The 12907-nt window shown below is 42.8% G+C and overlaps 1 protein-coding gene across 3 annotated transcripts in view; it reads left to right on the top strand.

Moving 5' to 3' along the window:
* LOC119655320 (calpain-11-like) overlaps positions 1 to 11242 on the top strand; it is a 142810-nt gene extending 131568 nt beyond the window's left edge. For 2 of the 3 annotated variants that reach the window (XM_038061159.1, XM_038061156.1), the window contains exons 9-12: positions 9514 to 9686; positions 9761 to 10185; positions 10257 to 10716; positions 10779 to 10920. In XM_038061159.1, coding sequence (XP_037917087.1) covers positions 9514 to 9686; positions 9761 to 10185; positions 10257 to 10716; positions 10779 to 10861 — 1141 coding nt within the window. In that variant the 3' untranslated portion in view covers positions 10862 to 10920. Of the gene's footprint in view, positions 1 to 9513; positions 9687 to 9760; positions 10186 to 10256; positions 10717 to 10778 lie in introns of all 3 variants that reach the window. The other variant, XM_038061158.1, reaches the window with a different exon arrangement.
* Positions 11243 to 12907: the final 1665 nt, after the last annotated feature.

Genomic DNA, 12907 nt, shown 5'->3' with positions numbered 1-12907 from the left:
CAAGGCCAGTGGCTTTACTCCGTTTGAGTGTATTGATGGCCGAAATTATTTCTCTTCTCCTTGAAAGAACAGTCCCTATCCGCATGCCATGGTGACTAGCCATTTCATAGACAAGAGAAGGGACCTTACCGAACGTAATACGGTTAGGGACCCTGATGAAGTGTTCTTTCCGCGTCTTTAGCTGTTCAGCATCGTGGATGAGAAGTCAACCGCTACAACCGCTATACGGAAGATTTGCGACCACATGCAATTCGCAGGTTGCTATCCCACAAATTTCTACCCCTTTTAGCCACCTTCTATGAGAAGCCGAGAAGACTTTGAATTTGTTCTTCAACAACAGCTCACAGGACTAGCAGGGATGCCAAAAATTATGTGTACGATATTTTAGAAGTGATGCTTGACCACACCCACCACGTCTCTATCCATCGCAACTATACAGTTTCATCTCTGTTGGAATGAACTTAAGTTGATTTACGAAAACATTGAAAGCGAAAAAAGAGTGGAAAAAATTCAAAGCTTTCACACTCTCCAACAACGCTTCATAACTAAATTCCCATTTATATTAGGGTAACACTCGGAAATGTGGTCGAAATGTGCGCAGCTCTGGCACAAAATGAAGCTTGCCTCAAAAATTGTCCTTTGGAAACGTTAAGTGCTGAAGTAAACGAAAACAAGGTTTTACCAAGAGGATATAACCTCACTATTAATATGATGTTCACCACTGCAGTACCAATTTCTAACAACTTATCCAATCTGAAGCGATGCTTCAGAGGGAGGGAGAATGGGGGAACATATTGTTTGACCACATGTCCGTTAGTGTTACGCCACCTGCGTCAGTGTGCGCAGTTGTGTCGCTGAGAGTGCATCGGTTCGCCTATGAAATTTTTTTTAGTAAAACAACTTTTTACATTTCGGCGAAAACATAATGTCGATAAAAACGCGCGGCTGTAAAATTTTGTTTCCTGTTGGGAAAATCGGCCGCGGAAACTTTTATAATGCTTAAGACTGCTTATGGGGATGCTGCCTTAAGTAAAACCAGATACGATTGGTTTTCATGTTTTAAAAATGGAGAAATGTCTATTGAAGACCAACTTCGTTCAGGACGCCCCTCAACTTCAAGAACTAATGAAAATGTGGACAAAAGCAATGCCCTCGTTCGTGAAGACCGTTGCCGAACCATTGATCAACTCTGTGAGATGTCGGGAATGTCATGGAGTTCAATTCAGAGAATTTTGTCCCAAGATTTGCACATGAGAAGGGTTGCAGCCACATTCGTCCCGCGCCTTCTCACAGATGAGCAAAGGGAGCGTTGACTTCAGGCATGTTTTGAGCTTCAAAATCAGCTCGAAGGCGACCCTGAATTTTTTTCCAAGGTGATTACTGGTGATGAATCGTGGTGCTATGGATACGACTCAAAAGGAGCATGAAAGGAAAGCGTTTTGCCACTGTCGAGAAGGTGAAACAAAAATCGCTGGAAGGCTTAAAGGACATCCCGATGAGTGAATTTAAAAAATGTTTTTTTTTTTTTTTTTAGATAGATAGCTTTATTAGTGTAAATCAATTCATGTTCAGATACAATCAATATTTAAGTGATACAGACTAAGTCTTTTCAGCTATGGTAAGTTGTGCAGTATAAACAATCTTAATAAGTGCAATCGCTTCAATTCTCAAAATTCCCTAGGAAAATTTAAAAAAAACCTAGCTTGCAACTTACGACCTAAACTTATACCTATTACTAGCCTAAACTAACTCTAATAAAGTATACCTTAGCAATAATTAGAGAAAGATGCAATTAGCGGGTTCTTTACCGACTTACATCTGCGTAGAAAAGCTCTCGTTCTTTTCTCTGCAAGAAGAATCGTTTGGAGAAGTGCGTTCTAGTCAAAGGCGAATACTTTGAAGGTGATCAAAATTTGGTGTAAAAATATTGAGAAATAAAGAAGTTATGATGAAATTCCCGTTTTTTTGGGTCCCCCCTCGTATGTACTACCTTGCGAGCTTGTAAGGGCGACCTAAATGGCTGCAATCACACAAAAACTTTGTACCAAGGCAGCTAGTGTTTATGCAAAATAAAAATACGAAATGGCTACAGTCAGAGATCATAGACGTGCATCCTGACGACAATGGATTTGTTCTTGTACTGGCTGCCAGATTACGCGAACGGTTGACAAAACGCTTCATTGCTAAAGCGACAAAAACAAGCAACAAAGTAAAACAGATGGACGTGGCAAAGAAGAAACAGATTCTGCTACCTTGAGGCAACCTCATAAAGTGACTATCAACAATCTGTATAATTTCACTGTCGAGAACCGAGGTTTCACCAAACGTAATACAACTATCTGGAAGGAGCTACATACTACAGATAGGTCAGGTTCTCAAGGGAAAGGAGGGAGACATCGAGGAAGGCTAACAGCAAATCGTAAGGGTAAATCAGAATATGATGCAACTGGGAGGTTTTCATTCTCTTAATATGGAAGTGTAAGGCTCCAAGGCATTTACAATTAACGACGTATGATATCCTCAATGAAATTAAATCAATGCAGCTTTTTGAAACTCAATGAATTTTTATGGGATTTTTATTTCTCTATTTTACTATCTACAGAATAAATCGGCACCGCAACAAAATGGAGGCTAGAATCTCTGAATCTTTTCGCTTCATTGACCTTGAGGTGCTTAGCTTGATTTAGTTTATTAACATTTTTTTGGCGTACACAAAAGTTTATCGACCACTACCACTGAAAAACATGAAAGTCAATTTATCTATATTTATTTCAATAACATATGAGGACAGATATTTATAAATAAATTATCTAATATAAAACTTTATAATATTAAAACACCAAAACTTCACACTTGAGTACTATTTATTCATGGTCACCTCCTCTATATCTTCAACAGCTGACTCAGTTGCATCAGTTGCAATCGCTTCCTCACTATATTCAGTCATCTGCATCTCCGCTAGCTTCTTAGTAATAATTTTCGGTTTGGCCTTCCCAAAGCCATATGTCTCGTTACTGGCCAACGTGTAAGTGCGGATCATGTCCTCATTCACCGATAATGGCATCTCCGTATACAGCGTACGCCCTGTCCCCAACGTCTCGTTCTCGTTGTGATTTGCTGATGCTGCGCTAACCTTGGCCTTCACCGATTGGTGGTGTCGTTCTTCGAGAGTTGCTTTATTAATCGCTTTCGCAGGCTTGGAGGACTGGGTAATCACTTCAGTGGTGGTCACATCCATTAATTCGCCTTCAGATTTTAGTAGTTTTGTTTGAGCCATGGTACTGGGCTCAGAATTTGTCGTGGGTGCTGCTGAGGTTGAAGACACTGCATTCCTCTCGTTTTGAGTGGTCTTCGTTGTGATTTTCTGATCGCGGCTATCAATGTTTGCCTCAACACCCTGATCCCATAATATCGCTTTGATATCGCTTTTCGTTGGTCGAATCGTTCCAATTTTCTGAGTGGTCGTGGTGGTGGGAACGGCGGTTGTGGTCGTATGGTCAAAGTCAATTTCAAGCTGTTTTGATTGATGAACGGCGATCATTCCCGGGTTTACTTTACCACTCCACAGAACACTGCTGCCGTAATCATCCTCACCAGATCTAGCTGCCTCCATCCCACGCTCCTCGTCATCCGAGTAGTCTTCATCCTTCTGCCAGTCGAATTTCACTTTCCTTCGCGCACGATCATTATTGGCACTTTGGTCATGATCACGACTATTATATTGGTGATTAACAGGTTCCACTGATAGGGCCTCGGTTGCGTGATAATTTTGCACTAGCACAATTTGCCACAGGCAGAAACATAAATAATAGAAGATCATGGAGTTTGGCGATACCAGGCCGGCGATCATGTTTGCTGATCTCGCTTATTAGCGCAGATCTTGACGGAATAGCCGTGACTCTCGAAAAATGACCTGATCGCTCCAATGGACAATTTCCAGGCGTTTTACCAGGTGGATGAGGCACAAAGCGCGTTCGTCGTTCAATCACGTTTCTACCTTTTCAATAAACAACTAATACTGGTCGATAATTCCATACCTGAGATACTGCGGCTCCGTGTTTTGCGCAATCTTGACTTCCAATGTAAAATACGAAATTTATGCCTACCCAATGTTGCTGTGTACGTGAGCTTGACTTGATTGTCATGATCGCACTTGTGATCCAACCGAGTATCTGCGAGTGTGTATTTCTTGTGTAACTACCTGACACCAGTTATGCCCAATACTGTATCAATGGGTGAGCAACAGGTTAAGTGTCCGCACGGCCAGATCGTGCGAAATTGCTGTTTCCATTCAAGGAGAGATTTATGATTTCAGCCAGTTTCGATTTCGCACAATGCTGCTTGACTGGATTTATTATCAATAGAGTCGGAAGTTAGTACAGAACTGGGGCTTGTCTAAAATAACCATCACGAAGACTTCGATCTAGCAGAACAAAGCATTATAATGTTGACAAAAACTCGAACTAAGTACCATATCCTCAAAATGCTTTTACCACCACCTTCTCCCCAACCCTTACTCACCCCACAATCAATTCAAAAAAATCTCATTTCACCCCTAAACCACATGTCCCACAAAAGACTATACGACTACAAACTATCTGATTTCCAATTAAACACAAAGCGAAATTCATTTAAATTGCAATTAGTGCAATTCACACAAGTTCTTGGCTCCAATTCTGCAGTCTTCACTGCTTGCTGTGAAGTATCTATTGCTTCTCGTGCAAACCTTGACGTAGTCAAATGGCGGAAATAGATACAATTCTCACGACTAGACAAATCTTTAAGTAAATGCGATTGAATTGCACATTTGAGAGATATAAGTGGTTAACCTCTAGAAGCGAATCAAGGCTGTAAGTCGCACAATGTAAAGATCATGTTACCCCATGCAAGCATCTATCGTTTATTGACTCTAATGAGCGATAGATAGACAGGCGTTCGTGTCTGCTTTCTTGTTAAAGTTTGTTGGGTTGAAGAATTTATATCACCGTATCGCAAGTCTATTTTGTGAAACGATTAATACATTGTTGCAGTTTCACGCCAATAAATAAACTAGACGATATGGACCCAAAAACTTTACGAGCCACTTCAACATCGCGTGGATATCTGATAATTTTTTTAACTTAGTGATCCACCTATCGTTCGATCGTAAGCAGAAACGGGGATAATCTTGTTGGCGTAGAACCGGTTCCAACGTCCCATCGATTCCTCCCACCAAAGCACCACAAGCTACACGTCCATTATTACCCGCTCCGTTTCTAATACCCAAGCGGCCTCCTACTGTGAGCCACATCACCACCCAACCCACCAAACAATTCTTCATAGCCAGGCTAGCTTTTTCTATTCCTTCTTTCCATATCCTCGATGTATGAAACTAACGAACGGTGGCACCCTGGATCAACTAACAGCTTCCGCCCCTTCACTACCTCGGCCGCGTCAGCGAACCTCTCATATGACCATATGCAGTTTCCATCAAATCTTACTAACACTAAACAACCAAACAGATCCCCATTGTTATAAAGTCCTACTTCCGTGCCGAACTCATCTTTTCTGCAATCTTTTTCTATTGACTGTGTTATCCTGCGTATCTTCCGTCCCAAAGTCAGTCAATTTCCCTGTATTTGTTTGTTGCTCCCTCCCTCCCTACAATTTTCAGAAGTCCTAACTTTCCTTTTTCACTCTTCGCTTCTGTTGACTTCAATCTCCTTATGTCCTGTCTGCCTGTCTGCCTGTCTGATCTTACTTTTCCCAATGTTACTTCTTATGTCCCTCCACATTTCTGCATTTAAATTCGATGCCAAGATGGTAGTTATGACGTATATCAGAAGCTAGCCTCTTCAGGACCCTTATCGGGTATTGTGCATTAAATCGATATTAGTAGAGCACTTTGCCTCGAGTGAACGCAGATTCCTCCATGAGCTCTAGGTGAGGCGTCAGGAAACTGGAGTAAGAGTTTTGTCCCCGAGGGAACACCTGTTCGTGGAGGGGCGGGTCACTTCCTTCGCCCCAATGTGCTGGCAAAAAACCCATGTAGAACAAAAAAATCGATGCGATAGCAAGAAAGGACCAAGAGTTAACTGCGTTTGTTCGCAACAACAAAACGCGTCGCGAAAGAAGCGACGAGCTTAAATACCCGATGTAACACCGGGACGCCCATATAAAGACAAAGGCTTGCAAAGGGATGTGGCTGCCGGTGCAGGGTCACCACTCTAGTATCGTGTAACGTTCCTGCTTCGGAAAAAGGCAGATCTGAGCAGCCGGATTCGGACGCGAACCGAACCTCCTAGCTAGAGCCGAAGAGGAAAGGCTCATTAGGAAACGCGCAGCGGTGTCCAAGCGTATACAGTCAGCAACGTTCCTCAAAAAGAACGCTGATGGAAATGGAGGAACTACTAGACTACATCGCTTTTTACAGGCGAACATATACAACAATGGAAGATGCATAAAAAGCAGAAACAGAAGAACTTATCACTGAGAATACTGTTAACCCCAAACTGATCGCATACAGTCCACTGCAAAGCGGATTAGAGAAAAGGCAGAATGAGGAAGACGCCCTGAAAGAAACTTTATCCAAGTAGTTTCCAGGTCCCCAAAAAAGGAAAGCAGTACAAAAGGAAACAATACGTTACACCGCCAGAAAACAATTTTTCCAAACAAAGATGTTAAGAATGATACAGCACTAACAAAAAAGACGAGTAAATGAAGAAGGGCTAGAGCGTCGACTCTGCTCATTGAGACGACAAAAGACAAGACATTTGGAGGGTAGAGCAGAAGTTTCCTCCACACGGAAAACGAAGGGTGGCGGAATCCTCGATGAATTACACTCGAAGCAATTAGCAAGAATATGTTCTTGGAAGCGGTCAAGGGACTACCGGGGGAGAATGCTTTCGTTTCTAGTCTAGAGCCTATATGTTCTCTAAAAAGCCGAGATCTTGATCGCTTCACAAAGAAGCTCTGCACAAGATTGGGAAGGCGCGATCTCCCGATTGTGTGTTCTGCAATGGAGTGGAGGATGACACCGAACATCCTTTTTCTCGTCTGAAAGAGGAAATGCAGTCGTGTTGCGCATTATTTTGACTTTTTCTTGTTGCGATGAGAATTGAACTTGTTCAATGGTGGATGGCAAAGATTCCTTGAACTAACAATTTTCTTCATCTTCTCCCCTCCTGTTGATGAAAGGAATTTCCTGACTTGAAGGCGCGCTAAGCCGGGAGACTGGGAGGGCTAGGCCGAAATAATGCGTCAAACGATTCCAGGATAATTTTCTTATGAACACTCCTCCAACCTACTCCAAAAAACACGTTTGGTAAAGTCGCAGTATATGGACATACGGATAAGTCATCGATGAAGCAATGACATTTCTGTTAGGGCAAAAGGCAACGGCGTCCACATTCATAACTGCTACAATGCCGTTAGTACCACATAAGACAACATGAAAGGATATTAGTTTAGTATTGGACGCTAATGACAGCCCTTAAATAATTATTGAATGCGTGGGTTATAGAGTGGGAAAGCCCAATGACGAGCTCCCTGCGCCAATGCATCACCGGAAACTTTGCTGAACTGGACATTGTACTAATCAACGTTGGATGAATACCGGTCTTCCAAGGTAGAAGATTAGACCCGATCATAGTCGTGGCAATTTCACCACATGGGCTTTAGAAGGGGTGAACGAATGACAAATACCCGCAGACAACTCTTCATCGAAAAATTTGCTAAGCTAAACATCGTATTAACAAATGTATGCCAATCATCCGTACCTCAGTACCCCGCTGGTAACGGGGATGGTCTGATGGGTGAGTGATCACTTCACCCAAAGTGACAACCTTCTGACATTAGAAATGGAAGCAACAACACCGTTTCTTGTTAAAAATAATCACAATCTTTTCTCCGCAGCAGGAGGGGGTGGACCTTAGCCAGCGGTCCAACAGAACGTCTTCTCGATTTCTGAGGTTGCCAAGGCAAGGCCATAGATGATCTGCAGACGTATTAGAAATAAAAAGCTCGTAAATGGCACGGAATTCCGAATAAGTCACTCAAGTTTAACGTTTATCCCTGGGGCGAGTGGTTGAATCGCGCATGACAAAAGGGGTGTTTCTTGCCCAGCGGAAAAGGTCCCCCCCCCCATATGCCATTCCCGGTATATGGCTCGTGATGATCTTTGCGGATGGCTCTAAACCATATTCCATCCCACACTTCTACACACTTCTAAGATGGTCATGAGTGCCAGCATACCACCTAATGTCATCTGTGCCAGCTCTTGCATCACTCAGAAGCCATGAAAGACCACACAAAACCGGAGAAAACTCAGTGAGTCCCCTTAAAAAATTCTCCTCCGTATCGTGAAGGTCTCTAAGGTGATAAGATGATACGCCTTCCTTCCATGACTGTCGCCAAAAACTTTATTAGTTTCGGATCAATGCGATAGAAACATAGGACATAAATTAGCCAGGTATCCTTCCGTGGCGCCCGGAAGCTTCAGCATAATCGAAATATCAACCAAAGAAGTTTCCTTGACCTCTGGATGCCTGTCCTACTATTACCAGGGAGATAATGAAGTAATATTGTTGTGGTGTTATATCAGCAGGATACTGCACCGTGCCATTTTTAGGGATAAGGTGCTAATTTGCGTCAACCTAGCAATGTTATATCTTAATGAGTTACTTCGACGATTGGTTTTTTGAGATTGGTCTGCAGCCCACTGCACAAACACGTGCGCGTATCGCAACAAGAGGTGGTAAAGAGCTGCACCTGCCGAAGTAATTGTTTTTCATAGTAGGAGCGGATGACCTGCTGAAGTGGCGAATAGTTGAAGCCGGCGGCGCCATGCTCCTAATCATCGTGGTCCCTCACTATTAGTGGTTTCGATGCCGTTCTGTCCATTACGTGAACCCGACTCAGTCACCAAGTCAGACGACTCCCGGCAGTTATTCGTAGTTTCTTCTCATTTTCTGTCGCGCATTTTACACCTAACTGCCAGGTGTGTGATAGTTGCCTCAGTAAATGTTTTTTAAGACCACAAAGTCCCTTTTCTTTCCGCACCTTACCTCCGGAAACGCTGGGGCGGCAATTCAGACTGAAACTATCCATCCCTCCTCTTTCCACAACCGCAACTAGGACCGACCGAAATCAGTCATAATAGGGGCAAATCACATGGCAGTCATCGATGGAACCTCAAAAGAGAAATCCAATCGAGACATTTTTTTAAAGGGACCCTTTTTTGATTGTTTCTGATATTGATTACCTGATTTTCCCAACATCCTGGTCCACTCCGAGAGGAGAAACGAATATTGAAGCCTGATGACTTGGTGATAACATTGATATATTTACTGTAAACTCTTCAACGGTGTATATTATTTGCACCTGCAATCACCATAGATTCTAACTTGGCCAGGACCTCTCAAGAAATTTATATTCACATAAAAAGCTTTGCACTCGTAAATTAGGTGTAACCCATTTTCTCTTAAGCAATTTCCCCCAACTCAGTGAAAAATAACAAAATAATTCCTTTTTCAGGATGTCGGTTCCCGAATTCTTACAAAGATTTACTGTGATATGGTTAGCACACATTGGACCTGATGATTGGGCGCTGGAGCCAGCTTTACACTCAAGATCTCCATGGCGAGCGGCATTAGCAATTCGTCAGTGGCGAGCTGGATTTAACGCTGGAGGACCTCATAAATATGTTGGTAAGGCTCCTCGACCTTTGTTCTAATTATTTGATAATAGGTTTTGTCTCTCTAATTATGTTACCTTAAAACAGAGACTACCGCCACAAATCCACAATTTCGAGTGCGCGTTCCAAACGGTAGCCCCGGTAAAGCACATATTGTAGTAGCGGTCGCCCAAAGATATGAATGTTACCGCAGCCGGAATACGGAAATTCATCCCATTGGATTTACGATCTACGAGGTTCCACCAGGTATGCCTCGGGTAACTCCACAATATGTCAGTGAACAGATGCCTTTGGACTTCGCCGAACTTCAACACCAAAGAGAGGTTGTAACCTTTTTCGCGTTGCCACCGGGAGATTTCGTTGTTCTCCCTCACTCCACACAACATCGAGATGGAAAATTCCTTCTGCGGATTCTAGCCGATCAGCATGCTGATGTCTGGGAAGTAAATGAGGACAATTTGGTGATACATAATATTGCCGGAGAATTTGGAGAGGATAGAGCAATGGACTATGTAGGTTTACTCATTTTTCTATGTACATTGTAGGTACCGTAATCTGTCAAAAAAATTTTATCTATTTCCAGAGATTTCTTTATAAATTACGGACACGTTTTCCGGCCGAAATCGATGCTGTCCAATTGCAACAGATCCTTAGGTCGCCAATTTGTGGTCTCACCCGACTGAAAACCTTTAGCACAATAAATGGACCAGCATTAGATCTATGTCGAGCGTTACTGGCTTTGCGTGATCCAAGTCTAGGGGGTCGGTTATCAATCGAAAATGTCCCACCATTAGTTGCGTTAATGAAATTCTGGAAAGCCGCATTTAGACGTTGTGGCCCCTCAAGTTCTGGAACGTTGTCTTTAACAAGAAGCATTTGGAGCTCGAAAATATCCTCATACTGTCTCAGAGGAGTACTCTGGGCTGGTGGAGCGACTGCAAGCAATAAAGTACTCGAAGCACTTGTGGGACGATTTTCACGATCTAGACATATCACTCTGGAAGGGTATCTGATGTGCATGGCCAAGTTGCACTTAGCGCATGGTAATCACGAACGTCCTTATTTTTTGTTTTTTCATTCTTATTTTTCATACTCCCTTTTCCAGAACGCTTCCATAGTTTAGACTCAAAGGCCAAAGCAAATCCCCTGACTTTAGAGGAGATGATTCTAATGACCATCTATTCATGATCTTCAAGGAACGCGTGCCGACGAGGCATCGACATGGTCCCAATTATTAGAAATCTTCACGTAATGTTAAGTTGTTTACATTCAACGATGTTAAATTAGCCAAAGATATTTGTTTTGATTGTTTTACTATTACTTTCGTAACCTTATGGTCGTACTCCAATGAATTATATTCTGTTTCCCACGACAATATAATTGTACTACAAACGAGTGTTCACCTTGAGTCGAGAGCTGAACGCCGCGAACTAAGCTTTAGCCGCTAACCCAATTTACACATAGTCAACAAAAGGAGCATACCTACATATACACACAATCAATTAACTTAATTATTTATTTCTACAATTACTGTAATTTATGGAGAATAAAATATGAGTTAAATTATTATTCGACCTACGAAGAAGTGTCCGATTTGTGTTGGAAAGAAGACTTATTCAATTAACATGAATTTGCAGAGGTGTCGGAGACAGTTACTGCTGGCTAAGCTAGCGTTCCCGCAAAATACAAACGCGGAGTAGTCAGATGTGTAGGACGGAGCCATTTCTAGATTTTATAGTATTACCAGCCTAGATTGACAGAAAATATAGACTCTCATCTTCTTCTAAAAGTGAGAGTCACATTATACTAACGTATAGGGCAGGAAGCTGCCAATTTCAAGAGGATGTCCCTGAAGGGCAGGCCTAACGAGAGGTGGTGGGAAACGGAAACCCCCCCCCCCCCCTCCTGGCCCAGCAGTTTGTAGGAACCCCACAACGGAAATTTCAATGAAAACAGTGAACAATAGGGACCTACATAAGCTTCACTCCAGACTCGTATAATTTTCACCCCGTTCAACGTTTTCCACATCATGTTCACCCGGTCCCACAATCTCTCTTTACGGCCTTGCTGAAATGCAACGTAAACGGGGAGGAGGCGTTATTCATGGCTGTTACAACTTCCAGCTATTGCACAAGGCGTTCTATCTCTTTGCCTGCAGTGGAAGTATGGGGAGACATTTCTGTCTTTCATGCTCTAACTCCCTCCCGATTATCTCGATTACCAATGCCATATGCCTGTTCTGGTACTCAAGTATCTAAACAATAGCAACTCTATACTCTCTATACTCTATACTCTGATGCTTGAGGAACTGCTGTTATCACAGCTGACGATATCCAAGGACCAGGGCCTTAAATAAAAAGTACGGTTCCAGGGTCAAAATTATGCAGGCCCTGTATTATCCTCCTTTCATTCTAGGAAAGCTCTTGGATCTCCAAGATTTCTGTACAAACGCAAATAGCAGAAATAGGGAAACAGCAGATGCTGCGATAAATAACTCTTCAAAGGGACCGTCGAGCTCAACAGTTTTTCCCCGTTCGAGCGCATTAATGGCCAAGATGATTTCTCTTCTGCTTGGAGAAACAGTCCCTATTCCCATGTTACGGTGACTAGCCTCTTCACCCATAAGAGGCGGAACTTCATCGGATATGATACGGTTAGGAAACATGGTGAAGTGTTCCTTCCAAATCTTCAGCTGTTGGCCGTTCACGTCCTTCAAAGACAATCGAAAGGTTTGCAAGTTCTTTCGCTATGTTGAATACGTTTACCATTGCATTCTGCAGCATCTTCCGCTTGTCTGATTAGCACAATAACAAACTCCCCTTTGTCACGGCACATACTATGTTCAACTTCACGGGATTTCACTCGGTATCAGAGTGCGAACGCGTCATTCCCACTCCTTCCGTTCATCGATCCCCTTCCATGATTCCGCAGTCAACCAGATCTTATGATGCCCCTTCCGAACGTACGAATATTGCCACGAAGTGCATTGCTCTATACGGACCACAAGATTAAGAACCTGCTTCAACTATTGAGAACCGATAACTGGGTGGTTAAATAGACGGAAGACGACGGCATTTGGACCATAATGTGAACGGGTCCACTATCAAGGAAAGTACTGAGCGATTGTCGATCATCAATACAACTAACAGCGCTGAATTGAACTCTAACTTGTGGATCGTAGTACTGCCTTGGGATAAAGTAGTTCGCTGAAGCATCTTAACTATGATCACTTTC

Source organism: Hermetia illucens, chromosome 4, assembly GCF_905115235.1.
Source record: "Hermetia illucens chromosome 4, iHerIll2.2.curated.20191125, whole genome shotgun sequence".
Lineage (NCBI taxonomy): Eukaryota > Metazoa > Arthropoda > Insecta > Diptera > Stratiomyidae > Hermetia > Hermetia illucens.
The sequence above is the reverse complement of the archived record's forward strand: the minus strand, read 5'-3'. Positions and strand labels throughout refer to the sequence as shown.